At 37.7% G+C, this 25,752-nt stretch overlaps 1 protein-coding gene across 2 annotated transcripts in view; it reads right to left on the bottom strand.

Moving 5' to 3' along the window:
* Positions 1 to 25,752, bottom strand: part of OLFM3 (olfactomedin 3) — a 231,194-nt gene that overhangs the window by 31,052 nt on the left and 174,390 nt on the right. Inside the window, exons 1-2 of one of the 2 annotated variants that reach the window (XM_040232202.1) lie at positions 19,851 to 20,673; positions 9,103 to 9,249 (exon numbers count right to left, since the gene is read on the bottom strand). In XM_040232202.1, coding sequence (XP_040088136.1) covers positions 9,103 to 9,249; positions 19,851 to 19,979 — 276 coding nt within the window. In that variant the 5' untranslated portion in view covers positions 19,980 to 20,673. Of the gene's footprint in view, positions 1 to 9,102; positions 9,250 to 19,850; positions 20,674 to 25,752 lie in introns of those variants that run through there. The other variant, XM_040232201.1, reaches the window with a different exon arrangement.

Below are 25,752 nucleotides of genomic sequence, written 5' to 3'. Positions count from 1 at the left end.
TTTATTCCAGTATAGTTACTTCAGGCTGCATGTGATGTACTCCCAGGGGTGAGGCTGAATTGAGTAAGATGAATGGTTGTAGGGCTGGGACACCTCCTAACTTGGAGAGGGTACTGTTGAAGAGACCTGGAAATCCCTTTGCTGTTCACCTGTAACTGTCACAACATTATAAATTCGCTATTCTCCAATACAAAATGAAAAATTTTAAATGATGTGCATCAAGATATGGAAGGATTAGAATACATATTAGGTGGTTGATATTACTTTCCTGGTGGGTGGTGAGATGTGGGTGAGAAGAGAGGTAACAAAATAAATATTGCAGAAAGATGTCCCTGGTAATTATTACATATAAATCCATCTGTATAGAATTATATTTTTACTTACATAAATGAATACATGAAAGCATAGTCAAAAATGATGGGATTTCAGGTGAGTTTTGCTTCCTTTGGGCTTCCCTGGTAGCTCATCTGCTTAAGAATCTGTCTGCAATTCGGGAGACCCTGGGTTCAATCCCTGGCTTGGGAAGATCCCTTGGAGAAGGGAACAGCTACCCACTCCAGTATTCTGGCCTGAAGAATTCCATGGAATGTATAGTTCATGCAGTCACAGAGTCAGACACAGCTGAGCGACTTTCACTTTCACTTGCTTCATTTAATATGTTTTTATCTGTTATTCTATATGTTTAAAAATAAACATGTATTATTTATGTAACATGTAAAAACTTATTTTCATTGTAAAACTTGTGAGTTACAAATAAGAAAGGGATGATTTGTTCAGAGACAAATTTCTGTCAGTCATCAGGTAAAGTCACAGAACTTAGTGAACCAGCTAGCTTTAAAGAGCCCATTGTCAATACATCCCTCAGATCTAGAATATTCAGAAAAGGCAGTGAATTATTCTGCCTTGGCTTGCCTCAGTTCCTCCACTATTTTTCCCCCAGAGGTCATATTTTTCTGTTTCTCTTTCTGCTGTCTTAATGGATAGTCCTGTTCTTTACAAAACTTGTCTTTCAGGACATACTACAATCTCACTTATATTAACCTAGTTGTGTAATATGTGTGAATAGGAAGCACAAAAGTGGCCGTCCTTCTGTAAATTCCATGAGGTTAGATGCTGTGTCTTATTCATACTTCTTACTCTCAAGACCTTACACAGAACCAGGTATGGAATAATTGCTCAATAAATATCTTTTGGGTAAAATCATCTTATTTTTATCTATTGGGTAAAATTACCACAGACTTGTCTAATTCCATGAAACTATGAGCCATGCCATGTAGGGCCACCCAAGACAGATGGGTCATGGTGGAGAGTTCTGAAAAAATGTAGTGCACTAGACAAGGGAATGGCAAACCACTTCAGTATTTTTGCCTTGAGAACACCATGAACAGTATGAAAATGCAAAAAAGATAGGACACTGAAAGATGAACTCTCTAGGTCATTAGGTGCCCAATATGCTACTGGAGATCAGAGGAGAAATAACTCCAGAGAATGAAGAGATGGAGCCAAAGCAAAAAAACACCCAGTTGTGGATGTGACTGTGATGGAAGTAAGATCTGATCCTGTAAAGAACAATATTGCATAGGAACATGGAATGGTAGGTCCATGAATCAGGACAAATTCGAAGTGGTCAAACAGGAGATGGCAAGAGTGAATGTTGACATTTTAGGAATCAGAGAACTAAAATGGACTGGAATGTGTGAATTTAACTCAGATGACCATTATGTCTACTACTATGAGCAAGAATCCCTTAGAAGAAATGGAGTAGCCATGATAGTCAACAAAAGAGTCTGAAATACAGTACTTGGATGCAGTCTCAAAAATGACGGAATGATCTCTGTTCATTTCCAAGGCAAACCATTCAATATCACGGTAATCCAAGTCTATGCCAAAACTAGTAATGCCGAAGAAGCTGAAGTTGAATGGTTCTATGAAGACCTACAAGACCTACTAGAACTAACACCCAAAAAAGATGTCCTTTTCATTATAGGGGACTGGAATACAAAAGGAGGAAGTCAAGAAACACCTGGGATAACAGGCAAATTTGGCCTTGGAGAACACAATGAACCAGGGCAAAGGCTAATAGAGTTTTGCCAAGAGAATACACTGGTCATAACAAACACACTCTTCCAACAACACAAGAGAAGACTCTACACATGGACATCACCAGATGGTCAACACTAAAATCAGATTGATTATATTCTTTACAGCTGAAGATGGAGAAGCTCTATACAGTCAGCAAAAACAAGACAGGGAGCTGACGGTGGCTCACATCATGAACTCCTTATTGCCAAATTCTGACTTAAATTGAAGAAAGTAGGGAAAACCACTAGACTATTTAGGTCTGACCTAAATCAAATCCCTAATGATTATACAGTGGAAGTGAGAAATAGATTTAAGGGACTAGATCTGATAGACAGAGTGCCTGATGAACTATGTACAGAGGTTTGTGACATTGTACAGGAGACAGGGAGCAAGACCATCCCAGGAAAAAAAAAATGCAAAAAAGCAAAATGGCTGTCTGGGGAGGCCTTACAAATAGCTGTGAAAGAGAAGTGAAAAGCAAAGGAGAAAAGGAATGATATAACCATCTGAATGCAGAGTTCCAAAGAATAACAGGGAGATAAGAAAGCCTTCCTCAGTGATCAGTGCAAAGAAATAGAGGAAAACAATTGAATGGGAAAGACTAGAGATCTCGTCAAGAAAACTAGAGATACTAAAGGAAGATTTCATGCTAAGATGGCCTCGATAAAGGACAAAAATGGTATGGAACTAAAAGAAGCAGGAGATATTAAGAAGTGGCAAGAATACACAGAAGAACTGTACAAAACAGATCTTCACGACCCAGATAATCATGATGATGTGATCACTCACCTATAGCCAGACATCTTGGAATATGAAGTCAACTGGGCCTTGGGAAGCATCACTACAAACAAAGGTAGTAGAGGTGATGGAATTCCATTTGAGCTCTTTCAAATCCTAAAAGATGATGCTGTGAAAGTGCTGCACTCAATATGCCAGCAAATTTGGAAAACTCAGCAGTGGCCACAGGACTGGAAAAGGTCAGTTTTCATCCCAATCCCAAAGGCAATGCCAACGAATGCTAAAACTACTGCACAATTGCACTCATCTCACACGCTAATAAAGTAATGCTCAAAATTCTCCAAGCCAGGCTTCAGCAATGCGTGAACCATGAACTTCCAGATGTTCAAGCTGGTTTTAAAAAGGCAGAGGAACCAGAGATCAAATTGCCAACATCCACTTAATCATCAAAAAAGCAAGAGAGTTCCAGAAAAACATCTATGTCTGCTTTATTGACTATGCCAAAGCCTTTGACTATGTGGATCACCACAAACTATGGAAAATTCTGAAAAAGATGGGAATACCAGACCACCTGACTTTCCTTTTGAAAACCTGTATGCAGGTCAGGAAGCAACAGTTAGAAGTGGACATGGAACAACAGACTTGTTCCAAATAGGGAAAGGAGTATGCCAAGGATGTATATTGTCACCCTGCTTATTTAACTTCTATGCAGAGTACATCATGAGAAATGCTGGGCTGGAAGAAGCACAAGCTGGAATCAAGATTGCCGGGAGAAATATAAATAACCTCAGATATGCAGATGACACCACCCTTATGGCAGAAAGTGAAGAGGAACTGAAAAGCCTCTTGATGAAAGTGAAAGAGGAGAGTGAAAAAGTTGGCTTAAAGCTCAACATTCAGAAAACAAAGATCATGGCATCTGGTCCCATCATTTCATGGCAAATAGATGGAGAAACAGTGGAAATAGTGGCAGACTTTATTTTGGGGGGGCTCCAAAATGACTGCAGATGGTGGTTGCAGCCATGAAATTAAAAGATGCTTCCTCCTTGGAAGAAAAGTTATGGCCAACCTAGACAGCATATTAAAAAGCAGAGACATTACTTTGCCAACAAATGTCCATCTAGTCAAGGCTATGGCTTTTCCAGTAGTTATGTATGGATGTGAGTTGGACTGTGAAGAAGGCTGAGCACCGAAGAATTGATGCTTTTGAACTGTGGTGTTGGAGAAGACTCTTGAGGGTCCCTTGAACTGCAAGGAGATCCAACCAGTCCATTTTGAAGGAGATCAGCCCTGGGATTTCTTTGGAAGGAATGATGCTAAAGGTGAAGCTCCAGTACTTTGGCCACCTCATGCAAAGAGTTGACTCATTGGAAAAGACTCTGATGCTGGGAGGGATTGGGGGCAGGAGGAGAAGGGGATGACAGAGGATGAGATGGCTGGATGGCATCACTGACTCGATGGACGTGAGTCTGAGTGAACCCTGGAAGTTGGTTCTGGACAGGGAGGCCTGGCGTGCTGCGATTCATGGGGTCACAAAGGGTTGGACACGACTGAGCAACTCATCTGAACTGAACTGGACTGCAAGGAGATCCAATCAGTCCATCCTAAAGGAGATCAGTCCTGGGTGTTCATTGGAAGGACTGATGTTGAAGCTGAAACTCCAATACTTTGATCACCTGATGCGAAGAGGTGACTCATTTGAAATGTCCCTGATGCTGGAAAAGATTGAAGGCGGGAGGAGAAGGAGACTTAGACCATGTGGTCGTTGGATGGCATCACTGACTCAATGGGCACGAGTTTGAGTAAACTCTCGGTGTTAGTGATGGATAGGGAAGCCTGGCATGCTGCTGTCCACGGTGTCGCAAAGTTGGACACGACTGAGCAACTGAACTGAACTGAAAATTGTCTTTGGCTTTCAGTAGCAGTAAAAGGTAACAAGTTAATATTTTAAGAAAAGTGTCTTTCTCCTGTCAGTGGTTAGGCTATAGTTACATGGCTCTGAAATATTTCTTAATTTACTATCATTCCTACATTCAGAAAGCTTTGTTTAAAAAAATCTTTGATTCAGCACAAAATTACTGAGGCAACATTGAAAGCCTGGTGACTGCATCTTAGATAAATGCAGTGCTTTCAAAATAATTTTCATCTCTCTTATGGTTAAGCATGAAAGAAGAAAAGCCATTTGTGTTAAAGAAACATGCTACACATTTAAATGCAGTATTTGTCTATGAAGACAGTCATCATTAGCATGGCCAATATTCTCCTAGGATTTCTGTGTTCTTTGGCAGAGTCCATAGAGTTAAGGAAGATCCCCTGGAGAAGGGCATGGCAACCCACTCCAGTATTCCTTTCTGGAGAATCCCTGTGGACAGAGAAGTCTGGTGGGCTATAGACCATGGGGCAGGAAAGAGTCGGACCTGACTGAGTAAGCACGCACAGCACATAGAGTTAGAAATTGATAGACAAGTGAGATATTCTGGATAGTTAAAACACCCTCTCTTTTATTTTGCCTCTAAGTTACCCTATGAAGTTAATTTTCAACTTTATTTGTGTTATGGGAAAATGTACTGAGAGAATTTTTGCTGAGACTTAATTGTGACCTTCAATATTGAATAATCATGTATAATTATAAGAGCTACCTTTGGAGTGTGACAAGAGATGGAATAGTCTAGTTGGGAAGGATGGTTCTGGGCTGCCTTTTGCTTTTCCTGATGCCTGTACCTCAGACTGTTTACTTTCCCACTGGTCATGGAGACCCACTGAGAATCAGTTTCTTGCTGAGACTCGAGACTGGACCCCCAGCATTACACTTGTGGGAAGGAGACTTCCTCCTCTGTTAGTCTGCTTATCACTGATGTACTGCCATTCGGATGCCTACTCATGTCTCTCTCCACAGTGTGGCAAGCTTATTGTCCCCTTTCATTCATAGTTTTTTTTTAATTCTTTATTTATCTTGTTAATTAGGATAAATGAAATGTCTGAGTCCTTTCTAAACTTAAACACAAATTAACTTAGATTTTCACCCCCATTTATAACTAGCGTCCAACTCTTTGCAGACCCCATGTAGCTGGCCAGGCTCCCCTGTACATGGAATTCTCCAGGCAAGAATACTGGAATGGGTTGCCATTTCCTTCTCCAGGGGATTTTCCTGATCCAGGAATCAAAGCTGGGTCTTCCACTTTGCAGGCAGATTCTTTACTGTCTGAGCCACCAGAGAGGCCATGATTAGTGCAGAGGCTACTTAAAAAATTAATAATAAAGCCCTACAGTTCAATATGCTTGGATAGCCTTGGGGTTAACACAACTAAACAGGGATTTCACTACTGTAGGTCTCCACGGAACCTTTAGTATTAAACTCTGTGATGGAAATCTTCAAGGGTGATGTATCATGTACTGTTGCTTAAAATTATTTTATTGGAAGGATGTCACCAGTGTCCTGTTCCAAAAATCACATTTTAGGCAATATTGACCTACAATGGAGGTATGTACAGAGAAGCTAAATAGCTGACAGACAAACTTTTTTTAGGTAAAAGATTTTAGCTGGGACACACTAAGGCCTGATGTATTGTAAAACCAATTGTAATCTTTCTAATATTTAGAAGTATTAATGTACTTGTTTAAAATATTTTACAGAGCTTGTATTAAATAATTGTGGGTACCACCAGTGGCATTTTGAACGACACTGGCATGGTGTTAGAAAATGCAAAGTTTATCTGGTATGGATTCACAGTCTACTGATTGACTGACAATGATAAGGTTTTTAGCCTCAAAAAGCACCATTTTCCTTTTATGTAAACTTAGAAGGACATCTGTCTGCTATGAAATTGGAATGGAGCAGATACCAATATAATAGATGGGAACTATTGTTATTAATATTATTCTTATTACGAGTATTCCCTTATATGATTAAATCAATCCTTTGGTTAATAGTGAAATGGGCTGCTTAATGGTCATGTTTCTATTTGCTGTCTGGTACCTTGGATATTTGTAAAACTATGAAGTCAACAGGAGCTTCCCTGGTGGCTCAGATAGAAAAGAATTTGCCTGCAATGCAGGAGACCCAGTTTTGATCCCTAGGATGGGAAGATCCCCTGGAGAAAGAAATGGCAACACTGTAGTATTCTTGCCTGGAGAATCCCATGGACAGAGGAGCCTGGCAGGCTATAGTCCTTGGGATCGCAAAGTGTCACAAACAACTGACTGAGTCACTGACCCTTTCACGTTTTCAGAGAAGTCAGCAAGGGACTGGCTCAGTCTAAATAGAGAATGCTGATTTCAGATATGCTTTCTTTGGGTCAGTGAAGCAAACCAGTGATATTTACATTCTTCATGTCACTGTGTATAGTGCATACAATTTACTATTCTTCTATTGCCATAAAACTACCAAATGGTGAATTTGATAAACCTAACTTGGGGTGACCTTGATACTGTTAATAAATTTTGTCTTTTGTCATTTAGGTGAATTTTTAGAGATGTCATTTTCTACAATTTCTTTAAAACTAAACAAATTGCCTATTGAATGGTGTGGTCATATAAATTTCAGTGATTGCTTTCAATCAGTTACCTTTAGTTGTACTCCTCTTGCCTCATTCGTCCTTCACAAATTTTAGGTTTTATCATAGCTCTGGAATACATTTCACTCTGGACACGTAGAGAGTATTATCTACTTCCTGACTTTCCCAGCTTATTTGAATTTCTCAACTGATTTTTGAGGAAATGTCTATTTTTAGATGTGTGTATGCAATAATATACTTAAAATAGTAATACAAATAAGACAATCATGTCTAAGAAAAATTTTCTCAACAAACATAGAAGAAAGATATTTTTTGTGTGTAGAAAAGAGGATTGGAGTAGAAAGTAATCTGAGAAGAAATACAAACTAATAGAAAAGCAAAATTGGATTTAAAAGATTAAAGCTTTTTACCAGCCTAATTAATTTCCTTAGTAACCAAACAATACTAAACTGTATGTTTCAATTTTTTTCAGACATATAAAGAAAATCTAGATTGGAAAATAATACACAAGAAAACCATATGTCATGATTTCTAACAGTTGATAGCTGGAATCATTAACTTGAATGACAATTAAATTTGCTCTTGTCTGAGAGAAAGATTTTGAAGGAACAGGAAAGACTGGATCTTGTTTAAAAAGAGTCTTAAGAAAAGAGAGCAAATAGATGATGATAACTCCGAGGATAAGGGCATCAGAAAGACTAATCTCTGTATGAAAATATGAAAAAAAACTTAAAATCTTAGGGCATCAAAACAGTTTCAAATAGTGTACACTGAGGAAAGTTATTTTATTTATGTGGCAGTGGAAGAGAGTTACTGCAGCTTAAATTCCATGAAATAGGAATGTCTGTATTAACCGATTCAGTGCTTTCATTTTTCTAGTTTCTCTATTTTCTGTTAAAGCTTCCTATTTTGTGCCGTAATTGTGTAGATGATCATGGAAATGATATTACACAGAGTGAATTGTTGAGCATGATATCCTCTGAAAACACATACTACCTAATTTATCTCATTATCCCCGAGGGTATTTAAAATTCAAATATGTTGTCATCCTTCCATGAGTCTGGCCACTCCAGCTGTCCAACTATATTCAGGGACTGACACTGTGAAAGTCTGAATGAGAAAAATTGAAAGAACCATTCTTTTTTTTTTCTTTTTTGTCCCTTAACTAAACATAAATAACCTTTCATGAGATGACTTTCATCTGTGAAAGAGAATAAATCAAGGGCATTCTGCATTTGATTGTTATGGATACAGCTTAAGTAAATTATATGGAGAGAATGCTCTTGAATGAAATTGAAGAACTTAATGTTCAAAGGAATGACTTAGAGGATGATGATAAATACTTATAATTATTCATTATCTGTCCAGATAGCTTGCATATTGTATGCCATTATTTTTACTTCCTTGCAAGGTTGCTAATGAGATCCAAAAGTATGAGCTCAAAGAGTTTAGTGTGATCTTGAGAGTTGAGGCTAAATTTCTGACATAGGAATAAGGCTTCGTACTATTTTTTTTCTTAAGGGGAGATCAAATGCATGTTTAGAAACACGGTGGAAATTCTATTAGAGCAAGATTGCAAACGGTAAAAGTCAAATAGAACAATAGAGCAGGAATCTTGAGGTACTGCTTTCAAGGGGGGAAAACATTTATTTGAGAAGGGGGAAAAAATTGGAAGACTCCTCCTTACGCTAACCTGCTTTCCCATATTTCCTTTATAAATAATGGTAGATTTCAGTAAGAATATTCACAGGGGACAGAGGACACCTACCTTTTCCAACAGCTGGCGAAGCTGCCTGCTTTTGGCATCCCGGGAACACAGGTTTTGTTCTGGAGCAACCACTGTGCAAATGCATCGTCCATCAGGATCCTGTGCTGAGCTATATACCTGCCACCCTTCTTTGGGACTAATCTGAGTCTGAGGAAACCAACAGCAAACATACAAAACACACAGAGAGTTAAAGAGAGCATGAGTTTGTATAATTTTAAGCAAAGTATCTTTTTATTTTTACAGTTTTTCTCTAAATAGTTTTCTCTAAAATTAAAAACAAGATTGAACAATTCAAGTAGGCAGCATATGTTCATTCACTTACAACTTCCTTTTCAATGGACAGAAGGAGACTCTACCTTTTTCTTTTGGCTCCATATTATTGATTTTGATTGTGTATCATTGATTATTTATCCTACACCACTCCCTAATGCTTTTGTCATATTTGGACATTTTGATGCAACTTTAGAAGTATCTGCTAAATACTTAGTCACATATCACCAGTCTTTCTGCATAAGATCTGTTAGTTTGTCTTTTTCAACACAAATGGTAATTAGTAGTATATATATATTTTTTATGATTACTCTTCATGTGTTCTGAAGCAAACTGTTCATGTGTTCTGAAGCAATATTCTCTCCCAGAGAGCTTCCTATGTATTGAAGGGTCAATTATTAATAAAGCTGGAAAGGTATCACATGAGAATATAGGGTAAAAGTAATTAGACCAACATTGTTTCACAAAGGATATAGAGTTTCAGAAGAGTTAAAGACAGTATTTTGGCAGAGGCCAAATTACTCTGGCAATATTGATCTTCCCAGATTACTTTTATGCACTTATCACCTGCCTTCCTAGAAGCTTATCTCAAAATGATGTTTCTGTTCTACTGCAGTCTGCCTCCTATTTGTTTCTAGTTTACCCCCTGTATCTTCCTATAAGAAACTTCTTTCCATCCAATTGGTCTTGGTGTATCCTGAAAGCATGCTCACCTAGATTCACACCTTTGTATATTACTCATTTTGTTCTCCTATTTGAAATACCTCCCTAATAAACCTTCAGTTATTCAGCCCTTATGGTTTCCCCTTGGGATTCCCTGGTGGCTCAGTTGGTAAAGAATCTGCCTGCAATGCAGGAGACCTGGGTTCGATCCCTGGGTTGGGAAGATCCTCTGGAGAAGGAATGGCTGCACACACTAGTATTCTTGCCTGGAAAATTCTATGAACTGTCTAGTCCACGGGGTGGCAAAGAGTCGGACATGACTGGGCAACTTTCAGTTTCACTTTATGGTTTCCCTGGTGACTTAGTGGTAAAGAATCCACCTGCAGTGCAAGAGACGTGGGAGACATGGGTTCAGTCCCTCGGTCAGGAATATCCTCTGGAGGAGGAAACAGCAATCCACTCCAGTATTCTTGCCAGGAAAATCCCATGGACAGATGACCCTGGCAGGCTATAGTTCTTGGGGTCTCAAAGAGTTGGACATAACTAAGCAGCTGAGACTGAGACATGGTTTCAGCTTCTTCTGAAGGATTGTCTGAACTATTCACTAGGCAGTTAATATGCATTGTCTAGTAGTATTATCTATCTTTCTTATGTCTTGTTTAAATAATTAGTCTATATCCAACTATGGGATATATTGGCTATTTCCTGTCTGCTATATTAATTACATTCTATCAAGTACAAAAATAAGTAACTCATTTTTGCCTAGTTATTTTTCAGAAGAGCTGTGCTTTGAGCATAGATTCTGCATTATACAATCAGAAATTGTAGTTGCCTTGATGCAGTGCTCAGAGAGGCACTCTTTCACTCCTCCAATTGCTGAGGGTATCAGTGGCTTGACCCTCAACTGAGTTCTCTTTGGGGTTTGCTAAGGCTGAGGAATGCTCCCTGCTCAAGATTAGACCCTATTCCAAGGGACAGCTCACATGCATTGACTTATTAATGGAAGGATACAATCAAGGATGCCAAGAATCAGGAATAATAGTTATTCCCATTTCACAGAAGAGAAAGTTAGTTAACCTGCCTAAGAAAGTGCAGCTTATATGTCATAGAGTTTTGTATGAAGCAAGAGTGGTACTGTTCAATAGACTGAGAGCCACATGGATAATTTTAAATTTTCTAGTGGGCAGGTTTAAAAAAATAAAAGGATGTCAGTGAAATTAATTTAATAATATATTTTATTTAACCCGATATATATAATTATTGTTTCAACATGTATTCAGTTCAGTTCAGTTCAGTCGCTCAGTCTTGTCCGACTCTTTGCGAACCCATGAATCGCAGCACGCCAGGCCTCCCTGTCCATCACCATCTCCTGGAGTTCACTCAGACTCACGCCCATCGAGTCAGTGATGCCATCCAGCCATCTCATCCTCGGTCGTCCCCTTCTCCTGCTGCCCCCAATCTCTCCCAGCATCAGAGTCTTTTCCAAAGAGTCAACTCTTCACATGAGGTGGCCAAAGTACTGGACTTTCAGCTTCAGCATCATTCCCTCCAAAGAAATCCCAGGGCTGATCTCCTTCAGAATGGACTGGTTGGATCTCCTTGCAGCCCAAGGCACTCTCAAGAGTCTTCTCCAACACCACAGTTCAAATGCATCAATTCTTTGGCGCTCAGCCTTCTTCACAGTCCAACTCTCACATCCATACATGATGATGGGAAAAACCATCGCCTTGACTAGACGGACCTTAGTCGGCAGAGTAATGTCTCTGCTTTTGAATATACTATCTAGGTTGGTCATAACTTTTCTTGTATAATCAATATAAAAATTATTCATGAGATATTTTACATTGTTTTTCCTCCTTTTTTGTACACTGGTTGAAATTGAATCTGCATTTTACTCTCATGGCATACCTCAGTTTGGCCTAGCCACATTCCAGTAGCCACAGTGGCTCCCTTATTAGACTGTATAGACATATTGTCTTGCTGTTAATCCCAGTGTTATGGCCATATTAATATGATGCTGAACATCTAGATAATTATTCTTAAAGGTCAATCATATGGATACTGAAAAAACTACATAACAGATGTTACATGGACAGACTACCCAGTTTGCATCTAAGTTTCTTTTTTCTGTGAAAATACTAGATAAATTGGTGGGCCTCTTTCTAGCTAAGCTCTGACTAACTTCTGCAACTGGGATTTGAAATTCTCCAGCTTTTCTTTGCCTTCTCCTCTATGTTTTCCAGGCAATCAACATAAAAGGAGGTATTTCTTAAATGATCAGGAGAAGAGAGAGATGCATTTTGTCTATAAAAGAAGGTATTTAAAGACTCAGGCTGAAGGGACTAGAATAAGGGAGGATGAAAGAAGGACTGAGGTGGGGTTAGAAACAAGGAGGTACATGGTGACCAGCAGAGAGCTATTTTGCATAATGCTTGGTGTAATTGCGCTGGTGTGTTTGCCTAAATGTATACTGAAGCACTTTACTTGGTAGGAAGCAGATTCTTATGCGAACTCAGCCAGGCTGAACTCTCTACACAGAGCTGCTGTGGAATCTACTGTCTTGGAATTTGCAGAACAGATATACTCTCCTATTCTCTCCCAGGCCACAGCTCATCACATACCATCAACCAACACACAGATTTTTTTTTTTTCCCCAAGAGGTTTAGAGATAATCACTACCGAGAGCTTACAGTCATTCCAACACCAATCATGCAGAGGCTATAAATTTTAAACTTATGAAACTCAGATGTCATAGTCCTTGTCCTTGGGCTGTAATAAAAAGCAACTGATCCCAAACCTACCTTTTAATCTCCTTTTTCAGATAATTCATAGAAGTATCCTGTGCTGCCATTTATTTCTGGGGTGTTGATTCATTACCACTTTTTTTTTTTTTCCCATTCCCCTTACTCCTTCTTTCTAGCATTTATGCTTGACTACTGATTAGGATAGAAAAAATGTACTTAGAATTATATATGACTAGAATAGATAGGATCTTAAAGATAGTCTTTTTTTTAATTAAAGAAGAAAAATGCAAAGAGGTTTTCTACAGAATGGGGATAGGTAAAGCTTAGCAGAGTACTTTTAATGATATAATTAAAGGTTTAAGTGGAGTGACTGTATGGAACAAATATATCTTGACATAGGTCCTATAGTTTCAATTAAGCTGCTCTTGACATTGGACACAAATCTCAAATGTGTCAGAAAACTAAGGCTTCTCACTAGAATGTGTTTAGTTTTTGTATAAAGGAGAAGGGGCCACACAATTATAATACTAAAATATCTTTAACAGCAGTGCAAATACTGATTATTAAACCTGGCAGCATTAATATTGATGTTTGCTTTCCATGTATTTGGCTAACTAGTGAGGGAGGGGCTTATCACATCTGGGCAAGGTGTCAGTTGCTCTCTGGAATGAGGGAAGCAGAAAAGGTGAATAGAATTTGATGTTCATTTATCATTCTTCCTGAAGTGTCAGCTTAATAAGAATAGACTCTGGTCTGGTTTGTATGTTCAATTGTCTTCTTCTAAGTACTATTGAAAAGAACCCTGGCCTTATCTATACAGATTTAGTTTGCATGATCTCAACTTTGGCAGCTTACCTCTTTGGCAAGAAAAGGTAACTCAAAAGAGAAAAAAGCTAGTATAAAAGATGAGGGCTTGACAGTTGTGTGGGTTTGATGGAGATTTCTGTGTCAGGTTTAGTGATGAATGAAGGAAGTTTTGTGAGTAGCTCTAGTGTTCTCATTTGTGGCACCCATATTGGCATTGAAAAGAGGGTAAAAATAAAACCAACTAAGACATCAGGTAGAAAGTTACATTTAGATGGGTTTTAGTTACCAATGAGAAAAGACCTGCTCCCATTTTAACTTAAAAAAAAAAAAAGATTCCTCAAGTGTCAACACGAAACTCATGTAATAGTAACAGCAAACATTTATGGAGCTCCTAGTCTTCAGTTGGCAGTTCACACGCATTACTGCCTTTGAATGTCACAGTAACTCTATGGACCAAATGGTATCATGCTGCCCATTTTATAGGTGGGGAAACTGCGAATTTGAGATAGTAAGAAACTTGCTCAAGGTTATGATGGTGGTAATCAGCAGAGCTTGGATTTGCATACTTGCACAGTCTGGTATCAGAGTTTGAAAGTTTAACCACTACACTGCACCACCAGTTGCCTGAAATTCCCTTTCTTGTATGGTGAAGATGATCCTGATAGCATTTTCTGAACTCCCAAGGAGCTGACTGCTTGGACCTGGAGGGTGCAGGGGTTTATTACTACCCAAAGCATTGCTATACACAGTGATTACTGATGCAGTTCTCTTTGAACCTTTTGTGTTAATTAGAAGAACTAAATGAACTATTTAGCAGTTTTTAATATTACAAAACTCATGAAATATTTAAGAATGTTCTAAAGAGGAGAATTAAAATGATAATTTTAACAATTGGATTTCAAGTTGAGGTTTTTTGTTTATAATTTAGTTACAAACCTATGCTTTATAAATATAGAGCTATTACTGCATGAGAAGCTCTCAGAACTTCAAGGGCTTTGTAACAGAAAAGAAAGATCCTGAAGACTGGGGTAAAAGTAAAAATATTGTATATTTCAGCATAGTTTTCTTTTTATAAGATCCCTTCTCTTGTATTTGTTTCACTTCTTTTGAACCACCTATCCTTAGGAATAGGCATCATCTTATTTATGAGGAAACTGAAATTCAAAGAACTTAAGCAATTTTTTTTCCAAGTCACCCATTAAGTAAGTGGCATATATGGGACTTATACCAGTTTTCCTCCAGTTTTCAGCCCAGAGCTATTTATGTTTATGCCCCGCAGATAAGTGCCTTTGTCCATTCACCAATAGCTGAAAAAGCTGTCTGTAGAGGATATGTACCCAGGCAGGTGGAAGGTATTATCCAAATTGTGGAAACAGGCAGTAATTGGAACTCTACAGGAGTGGTTAGCAGTAGTCTTGACAGGACACAAGTGCAGGGGCGGGTGAAGGGACAGAATTCTGATCCTTTGAAGAGGATAGAATCAACTAGTTGCACATTGCTAGGTCTTATGTTTTATGCTGAGTGCCTGGGCATTTCTTAAAAGTACAGACGGAGGCAAAATGAATAAGGGCTTTAGCTACTAAAAGTGGTGTACAGGCAGGGGAAAATAAAGTAGGAAAAAATCTGTTTACTAAAACTTGTTTGATTTACAGTAGGAGATACCTGATGCATTAGAGGAGATACCTGATGAGAACTCCTTATAAATTTTCTGTCTGGGATACTTTTGGTTTCGGATAATGTAATGTGGTTTAGCATGCTAATGGCTTTAGTTGTGGGGAGCAAAGAAATGTGAGGACAGAAATTACAGAGATGCTGACAGACCATGCTAAAAGAAGCTGTGTTATGGAGGATGTGTTAATAAAGATGTCACTACATTGCAGTTCTCTACCCATTTCTTATGAGACTAGTTGTAACTGAAATAAGAAATGTATGTTCTTCACTGAAGACAACCTCAGAGCTCTACGAAAAACAACTATAAATACAGAACAAACAGTTAAAAGACTGAAGGCATCATCAAAGTTAGGTTGGTTGGTCATTTCTGCTCCTTTTCTGGAAATCACAATGACAGAGTTGGGAAAGACTTAAAAGTCATACCTGGAACTGTCTTTCCACTCAGTGGCACTTCTGTGTATTCTGGTTGTGTTTCCACTTAAACTCTACATGATAGGAATTTGTTTTTCATAGGCAGCCCATTTCATTGGTGGAAACCTGAAGGACTGGATCTCTTTGTAATTTTCCCCTTTGGCCCTACTTCTTTAAGTACTTAAACAGGAATAAATCTACTCTCTTACCCACTTCATAATACTACTCTACAAAGGCAATTATCACGTTCTCTGTGTCTTTCAAGATTTACCATTCTGTTCTCTTATCCATCTCCTTAATGTGTTTAGTTGGTCTTTCACAAAATGGACATTGCCTAAGGATTTGGGGGAGTAAAATAGTGATACAAAACAGAGAAGTCAGATTTTTCGTCCAGAACTGAAAATAAAATTGGTGAGTTAAGAAAGTTGGAAAGCTTTGAGAGTTTGTGTTAGGTAGTCTACTCATTTTCCAGAACTTAAAAGTGACTGACTCACTGAAGTAGTTATTTGTGAGGAGAAGCTATTTGAAGATGTAGCAAAACAAATCACTTACGCCTAAGGTCCCCTCGAGGCCTCTTCCTACCACAGCAGTGGGGCTGACTGAGAACAGCTGGTGTGAGCTGAATGTCCTGTGCTTATCTAATTGCTCTTTACCAGGTTCTTCCTGGTGTGGAATCCACAGCATGGGGGATTTCTCAGAAGCTCAGCCTCAGGGGGAAGTTACTCTGCATCAGAGAGATGTGCCAGAGGGAGCCTGAGCTTTTTCAGAGCCAAGGCTTTGCCTTTGCAGACAACAGCTCCTCCAAAGGCTGGAACAATTAGAAGGAAAAGAAAACAGGGCCAAAGAGAAGGATAAAGGCATGTTTCAAGATTCTACGAGAAACAGAGAGCTTTTCCCCCTAATAAGGAGCTGTGTTTAACTTACTTACTAGCAAAAATATCTTGGAAATTTAAAAACCTGTTTAAGCTTTTGAGCAATCAAATGTACACTACCTTTTTCAGAGGTACATGCCATGAAAAGGCTTAATTGCCTTTAATGATTAACACCCTTTGTATCTTATTTTTGTTTATTAAGGTCTTTTGAAACTACCATTTTAAAGACAGACCATATCCATATTTGTGTAAATCTGCATTTTTTGCCAGCTGTGCATCCCACAGACTCTCATAAAACAAATTTTAAGACCTACACTATTTATTTACTTGAGCTGGTATCACCAACTCAATGGATAAGAGTTTGAGCAAACTCCAGGTAATAGAGAAGGATGAGGAAGCCAGGTGTGCTGGGATCATGGGGTCGCACAGAATTGGACATGACTGAGTAACTGAACATCATTTATTCATTCATTCATTCATTTGGGGGGATGTTTCAGGCTTATATCATTTGTACCACCTGAAGTGAACATAGATAGAGTTTGAGAAGGGCTGGACATCATAGCTCTGCTTGCTAGGAAGGGAATTGTTTACTGGGTAGAGAGAATCTCATGTGGCACCAGGGTCCAGGAGGAGTAGGAAGAGCAAAGGTGTGTGAGATGACTTCCCTGGCCAGGACTGCAGTCAGGAGGCTTGCTTCCACCCTTGGCTCTGCCATTAACCAGAGATGGGAACTCTTTTTAGTTATGTACACATTTAGACTGCAAGTCAGTCTTCCCACTTGCAGAATAAGGAGGTTGGATTAGATCAGTCATATTTCCAGCTAAGCTCCTGAGAGTTTTAAGGTTCCCGTGGAGGTATTTTGATCAGGGAAGGGGGTTGATTATGTGGGGAGGGAACAGATGGTAGAGGCCCAGTAAGGCCTCCCCGCCCCATCGTTTATTTTTTGACCCATAACCTGTTTTATATATTAGATTTCCACTTCAAGATTCATTCAACAAATATTTATTCTGCATGTGTTACATAAGTTTTAATTAAAAAAAAAAGAGGCACCGCTGCCAAAAGTAGTGCAAAAATAACTGGCCTGGATAGTTTCTAAGATCTTTTCCAGTGTTAACATTTAATGATCTTAATCTAGGAAATATATATTCATTCGTTTTTCACCATAGGAATCCTAAGATATGAGCAATTATCTTATATAGTTAAGATGGAGAAAGTACTTCTGTAAAGTTTGACATTTCTGTAAAACCTGCACATAGAAACACATACACACTCACTCGCATATACTTTTGCAACCTGATTTCTCCATTCTAGTGAATACCATGGAGAAGGCAATGGCACCCTACTCCAGTATTCTTGCCTGGCAAATCCCATGGATGGAAGAGCCTGGTAGGCTGCAGTCCCTGGGGTTGCTGGGAGTCGGACACGACTGAGGGATTTCACTTTCACTTTTCACTTTTATGCATTGGAGGAGGAAATGGCAACCTACTCTAGTGTTCTTGCCTGGAGAATCCCAGGGACAGGGGAGTCTCTGGGGTCGCACAGAGTCGGAAACGAATGAAGTGAGTGACTTAGCAGCAGCAGCAGCAATGAATACCATAGTGTAAACTTCTTTGAATTCTAGTTTGTTTTTTGTCACTCAAAGCAAGATTCAGTTGTATCAAAACATTTGTAGGCCATACCAATATTTTATATTTTTCAACCAAGATTGCTAATCAGAAAGTAAATGAATGAATTTACGGTTTTGGAAAGTTGATTCTCCTCTATCAACAACAAATAGAAGATAACCAAACCAATATCTATAGATGCAAAATATATATATATATCAGAACCAAGGTACCATGTTTGAAATGTAATTTATTCATGAATTGCTTAATTGGTTCATTTCCTGAAAGAGTTAAATCAAAAACTAAGTAGTTAAAAATCACCAGGTACTTGAACATTTAAGATACTTGGTTCGGTAAATATTAAATAGTTTACATTTCTTTGTTTTGTCATTGCTTATTGTTGCCACATCAATAAGCTTGTGTTATATGCTTTCTTTATAACTACGAATAATCCCTTTTACATCCTTCCTGCCACACTCATCATACAGGGAAGGAGGGCATTCTCAATCATGGAAACACTGAGGTGGCAGCAGCGACTGGAGGGAGGTTAAAATGTGAAAGCAGGTCACAATGTGCCTCACATGTGCTCTCTGGTGCCCTGAGCATTGGGTGTAGTTGGCAAGTTATGCAATTAGTTTGATCTATTCTACTCAGTTAATTATACATTGATTGATGGAGTAATTATTAGTAGTAACTGAAAACAGGTCTTGAAGGCGAATTGTTTTTTTTTAAGTATCTGACTTCTGTTGGAGCAGTCCAATGATAAAAACAGATTTAAAAAAAGTAAAGGACTCCAGGACTCCAAATACTAATGATTTCTGTAATTTTTATTTGCTAACACAGAAATTGTTTTTCTAGGATATTCCTTCTATTTTAATTTGTAACCCTCTATTTGACAAAATAAATTTTATTTGAAACATTTTAGGGTATTGCTAACTAAATCATGTTTCATAAACTATGAGAAAAGACATTTGTTATAATGTGGGAAGGGTTAAAAAAATATTAATGAGAAAAAACTACAGAGTACAGGAGTTAAACTTGTGACAGGAGAAATCTTTATGAAACAATACAGGGAGATGAGTTTATCAAGTAAGTTTTCTGTTGTTCATGATTGTTAGCTCAATAAATAAATAAATAAATAAAAAAGGTGTTTTTGGTCAGGCTTTAAATTGTTGAGCTTTTTAAAAATTATTATTCATTTATATTTAATAGAGATTGGTTTCTCCGACTGAATACATTTCAAACAGTCACAGGAATTGAATTCTGAAGAAGAGCCTGCTATAGTAAAACTAGATTAGCTAGAATATACTCTGTAGCATACTCTGTAGGACAAATTATGAGGATTTTACATATGTTAAAAGAAGTGAAATCATAAGAAACAAAACATACTTTAAAAAGAAAGAATCCTTTAAAACTTCAGAATAATATAAACTAAAGCTTTTCATTAAGAATTTAATGAATCTAGTATTTCCTGTCACAGTTAATTTCTCAGGCAGTTCATTTATTCTTTGATGTAACTTTAAAGTGTTCATAAAAGAATAGCCATGAATATAGTTACCACATAAATACTGTATCGTTGAAGTAGACCTATGAATAGAGAAGCAAAATCTCAGCCTTTGCAGTTTATTAAAAAAAAAAAAAAAAAAAAGCCCACTGTTTTAATGCACTTACTTCCCAAGACAGCCAAACCCACCGGAGTGACTTACTAAGGTATCTGGCGTTGATAGCCTCGTGGTGTTCAGTCCTACCAAGGATGGGAGAGTTTGGGACATCCAGTTTGAGATCATTGCCATGGTACTGAGCACAGCGCCAAGCTTCAGCAGTGGAAGGCTCATTGCTGTGGAGCTAATGAGTTTTCATAGTGACTGATTAAGATCCTGGCGCTGGGCTGGCAGCGGGAGGCGTGACTGCAGCAGCCACATCCACGGCATGAAAAGAGATCAACTTCCCCAGCTCTAATCACGCGGGAAAGCTCACAGAGCCTCTTTCCCCCACCCTTTCGGGAAGTGCCCTGTTCTTCCTTTTCCTCCTTTACTGCATACTTTGCTGGATCATCAGACAAAATATTCTTGATGGGGCTTGGTTGGTAATTTTTAGAGCATAAGGATAAACGGAGGAGGAAACTTGAGCTTTTCCTGCTCCACTGTTGTCAGTTACCATGAAGAGTTCGCTCACTGCCTCGGGATTTCTGTTGGGATAATCAGCTGTTCCTTATTCTTCATAAAAACAACAACAAAAAAACCCTGTTATATGAGGTCTGTCACAGCACACGTTTCAAACTCCAAACTTATTGTCTACAGATTTCTCTGAGCATGGAAAAAATGATTTTAGACAAAACATGAAAATAAAATCTGCAAAGAAAATCCAAGATCATTAGATACTGTGTAAGAAATTATTATTTTTTTTAATATAGCCTAAAATTAGCACTGTTGCTTCTTAAAAAAATTGTCAGAGATTAATAGCTACTGCCTATGGAGGACATTGCCCTAGGCATATTACATGTGAATAGACAGAAAAGGCAGCCTTGGAAAAAAGCTTCTGATAATGAAATTTCATAGGTTCCTAGTTTTGCTTTCATGAATGAATGCTTAGCAGTTTCACAGGCACACAGCAAACTCAGTTAAATCTATTTTCACCTTGTGCAGAATGATAGACTAATACTGGAAGTCTATATCATGAAAGAACATTAAAAAAGCACAGGACTTGGCTTCAGGGAATCTTAGGGTCTAATTCCTGGTTCTCTTTAGTTAGTTGAGTGACTGGCCAGTGAATTAAAACTCCTTAGCTTCACTTTGTTTTCCTTCAATGTGTAGAGGTTGGATTCTCTGCTCTCCAAGGCCTCTTCTAGCTTTAAAATCCAATGATCTGTTTATTAGAGTTATGTTGGTAAGTGTGTGTATTGAATTTGGGCTTATGGGTAATTTTAATATATTCTTTTTTACAAATACTACAAAATTGCCCACATCCAAATCTCAGGTCCCAGATGGTATAAATCAGAGGCCCCTGTCTTATATAATATATGTGATTTAAAACAAAAATGCAGAGAGAAGACATGAAGAGAAATATGGCTGAACAAAAATTAAATGAAAAGGAATCTTATAAAAAAGAAAATAATATGTTTTGATTCCTTAGGAGAATTCTGAAATTATTTATATTTAGAAAAACATATATATTTTCTTCAACAGTTTGGCAGAAGAAATAAAGAAAATATCTTTAATAAAATTGAAATATATATATATATATTTATAGAGGTGTGTGCCTTTATCCTTAAAAACAGCTTTAAACTGGAGTGAGTACTGAGACTCCTCAGATCTTTCTTGCATATATTACCTTGAAATATACTACTACTTTTTTCCCTCAGAATATATCCAGATGATTTCAGCTGGCCCTTATTGTTTAACCACAGTGCCCATAAAACCAAATACTTTTTAGTTTTGTCTTTTTCAAAAATTGCATCATATGGTAAATTTAATGTAAAAGCACAATAGTTTATATATTAAACATAATATTAAATAACAGAGCATTCATGGAAAGGACCATGGAATTTTACATTATTATTACAATATGGCAGTAACAAAACATAAAGTAGATTCACAAATCTAATTTTTCGAAAAATTAGCTGATAATAAAAGGAGAAGAGTGTCTTTTCAAGAGCTTAATTTACAAAATTGAAAACTAATATACATGCAATTACTGGATAATTTAAGATGCAACATGTCGGATGATAATTATACTTATTAATGAAATATCAGTCAACAAAATAATAGCATCCTTAGAAGACTAATAGCATGAATGTCAGGGGAAATTGGTACTCTTATTTGCAAATTAAAGAGAAATGAAGAAAAATACAATATAATTGGAAGCCTTCTTATAATTTCTCAGAAATGCAAATACCTGCACTGAAGAACTAAAAGAAAACAATACTGAAACTTTATGATTTGATGATGTTTATAAACAACAGAAAAGCCATAATGTGTTTTCAGAAAAACAGATTTAAAAGGCACACACTGAAAGAAAAAAAGCTTAAATTATGATAATTGTTAGTTATGGAAAATAAAAATAGCTATGATTTGTTAAGGTTAGACAGTTTGCATTTCTCTCATAATCTATTAAATTGAGTATAATTTCCATTTTATATGCTGAGTTCTTGTTTGGAGATGGGGGGAGCTGATTTTTATATATAGATGTAGCAACCTGTGTTCAGGACTAGAAACCCAGTGGTTACAGAAGTTCTATTAATACAAGCATGATGTGAATGTTGATGGGGGAAGTAGCAAGAAATGAGACTGGAAATACTGCTGCTGCTGCTGCTGCTAAGTCGCTTCAGTCGTGTCTGACTCTGTGCGACCCCATAGACGGTAGCCCACCAGGCTCCCCTGTCCCTGGGATTCTCCAGGCAAGAACACTGGAGTGGGTTGCCATTTCCTTCTCCAATGCATGAAAGTGAGAAGTGAAAGTGAAGTTGCTCAGTCATGTCCAACTCTTAGCGACCTCATGGACTGCAGCCTACCAGGCTCCTCCGCCCATGGGATTTTCCAGGCAAGAGTACTGGAGTGGGGTGCCATTTCCTTCTCCACTGGAAATACTAGCAATTACCAACTCCCAGGGCTTCAGGGTCAACCAAAGATGTTTGGACATTATCTTGGATGTAATTTAGGAGTCTTAAGTAGGGCTGTGAAGTCATTAGTTTTGTGTCTGAGTTTATTACATTGGCATTTTTATGATTTGGGATAGGCAGATGGGGTTGTAGAAACAACAAAGCATATCAGAGACAAGAGCATCACTTTAAGAGCATATTCTCGTAATTTGGGCAGGAAGTGATGTCCTAGAATACTGTCAGTGGAGTTCAAAAGGATGGATTTCATAAAGAATTGGGGTGAAATTAATAGCACTCAGTGATTAAATAGATGTGAGAAGTCTAGGAAAGGAAGTTGCTTGCAGGAATTTACAGGTTTGGGAATATTGATGGTGAATGTTGCTCATCAAGGTAGTAATACAAGTAGAAGTATGACTTTAGGGAGACAATAGATTTTATTGTTACACACTGAATGTTAGTTGCCTGTGGTAGAGAGAGTTCGTGGATGGTGAGGTACCCACATACGGCAACTCTTCAGGAAAGTTACATTTCATTAGACCATGCAAACTTAATGACCTAATAATATAATAATGTGTCCTACTTAGATTAAAAAAAAAAGGTTAATTTTGTAATATAGTGTTAAAACTACTAACAATTTTATTTAGACTTTAATTCAGACAATCACTAGATTTAATTACACATACATAATTTCCTATATATTTTTCTTTAAAAATAGCAAAGTAAACCATACATTCCTGATCCTGTTTTCTCTTCATTTATTTCCCCTATTACTCACTATCTATCCTTTGCAGCATATTTTCTTGAGAGTTGTCTGTATTCACTATTTTCAATTTATCTTTCCCTAGTGAACAAAAACTTGGACTAATGGCAAGTTTTTGTTCATACTTCTCTGCTCCACTTGATACTACTTTTATCAAGGCTATGGATAATACCACATTGCCAGATCCAGCAGTCAGTTCTTAGTTTTCAACTTTCTTGACCTATGAACAGCATTCGTCAGACTGTTACTTTCTCCACCTTGAAATATTTTCTGTTCATTTTTTATTATTAGATTATAATTGCCTTATAATGTTGTTAGTTTCTGCTATACAACAAATCAGCTGTAAATGTACATACATCCCCTCCATTGAGCCTCCCTCCCACCCTCCCACCCCATCCCACCACTTGAAGGGCACCACATTCACCTAGCCTTCCTTTTACTTTCTGACAGCTCTTAGTTACTTTTGTTGATCCTTCTTCATCTATATGCTAATGACTCCCAAATTCATTTCTTCCTCACAAACCTCTCCTATCAATTCAGACCTGTATATCCAATTATCTGCTTGACATCTCCACTTGGATGGTTAATAGACATCTTAAATTGAACATGTTAAAAAAAAATGAGCTTCTGATATGCCTTCCTGCTCTCTAGTGAACAAAACAAAAGAAATAAACCAAATAATTGTATATATGCGATCATTCCTAAATTCTTCATTTCAGTTCCATAGTTGAAAAGTTAGATTTCAACCTTAACTTTTAATTTTATTTTTCACATCTTATCAGTTTCATCAGCAAATCTTTTCAACTCTACTTTCCAAATGTACCCAACATTCACCGTTTCACATCATACTCACTGCTACCAGGCTGCTCCAGTCACCATCATCTTTTCATCTCGTTTGTTACAAGAGCCACAAGTTATTGACCCTGTACCACTTCAGTCCTTTTGTAATCCCCTAATCAAAGTGATTCTGTTATGAGTCAGATTATGTTATTCTTCTGTTTTAAGTTATTTACTAGATTCCTATTTCACCCGGGTTAAAGCAACAATGTTTAGCATGATCCGTAAGGGTCTGCATAATCTGCTTTCTCTTACTTCTCTAATCTTATTTCTTATAACCCTTCCCTTCATTCTCTTCAATGGAGTCACTCTCATTCTTCAGGGATGCAAGATAATTTTCTACCTCAGGACTTTTGGAATTGCTCTTTGGCGGAATTCCAGTTTCTCAAATGTCTCCTCACTTCCTTTCTGTTTTAATTCAAAGATCACTTTCTTATAAGATCTTTGCTGACTATGCTGTCTCAAATTGCTACACTTTTCATCTAATCATTTCATGTTATCCTTTGCTGATTTGCAGTTTTTTTTTTTCCCATAGAATTTACCACAGGTTAAGATCCTATATAATTATTCATCTTGTTTTTTACTTGGTTTCTCCCCTAGAAATAAAGCTTCAAGAAAGCAGGAATGTTGCCTATTTTGTTCACTGGGGTATTCTCTATGCCTAGGAGAGTGCCTAGTACATGGCAGTACATGCCTAGTAAATATGTGCACAAATTAATATACTACTGTGTTGTCCTTGAACTTCCCTCATGTTAGAAGGAGACCCTTTTAAATGCAAAAGTTGAAATAGAGCACCCCTCTATTTTTTGCAAAATAAGCCAGAGTAATATTATTGCATTTTGCATGTGTGTGTCTGTACATAATGAATGTATACCTGAGCATAAAGATAGTTTATACTTAAAAGTTAAGAATGCTTTTTCCTTCCAAAATTGAGATTTAGAATGCAAGCACTTCTGGTGTAAGCCAAGAAGTACTGTCTCTAACTCGTATTCTGACTTCTCCTGATAAGCCTCAAGTCACTGGAACCGTAAATAAATATGAAAGCAGTCTTCTTTTCCTTTTGCCTTTGGCTAATGAAGTTTGTCTCTGATAACATAGGGGGAGATGGAAGAGACTATAGGCTATGGAAAGGACAGGTTTAAATAAAATGAATTGGAGAAGATGGAGATCTGAGTGTCCATTCACTTGACTTCCTTTCCTTTGTCCCTTGGCAATCAATTAGGGACCACTTGTGGCTCCTGGAATTTAGTGCTTTGCCATTCTTGCCTTGAGGTTTCAGTCTTGTCTTAAAAGTGTTCACTGAGAAAGAATGAATTGAGTGAAAAACATTAGCAAAGTTCTCTAAAGGAGGGATTTCTGTCTTCTCATCTTTGCCTTCATCTGTGAAGCTGACTGATGCTGTATAAGCCCGGGG

Source organism: Oryx dammah, unplaced genomic scaffold (genome assembly GCF_014754425.2).
Source record: "Oryx dammah isolate SB20612 unplaced genomic scaffold, SCBI_Odam_1.1 HiC_scaffold_28, whole genome shotgun sequence".
Classification (NCBI taxonomy): Eukaryota; Metazoa; Chordata; class Mammalia; order Artiodactyla; family Bovidae; genus Oryx; species Oryx dammah.
Note: the sequence above shows the minus strand (reverse complement) of the source record. Positions and strands in the feature narration are given on the sequence as shown.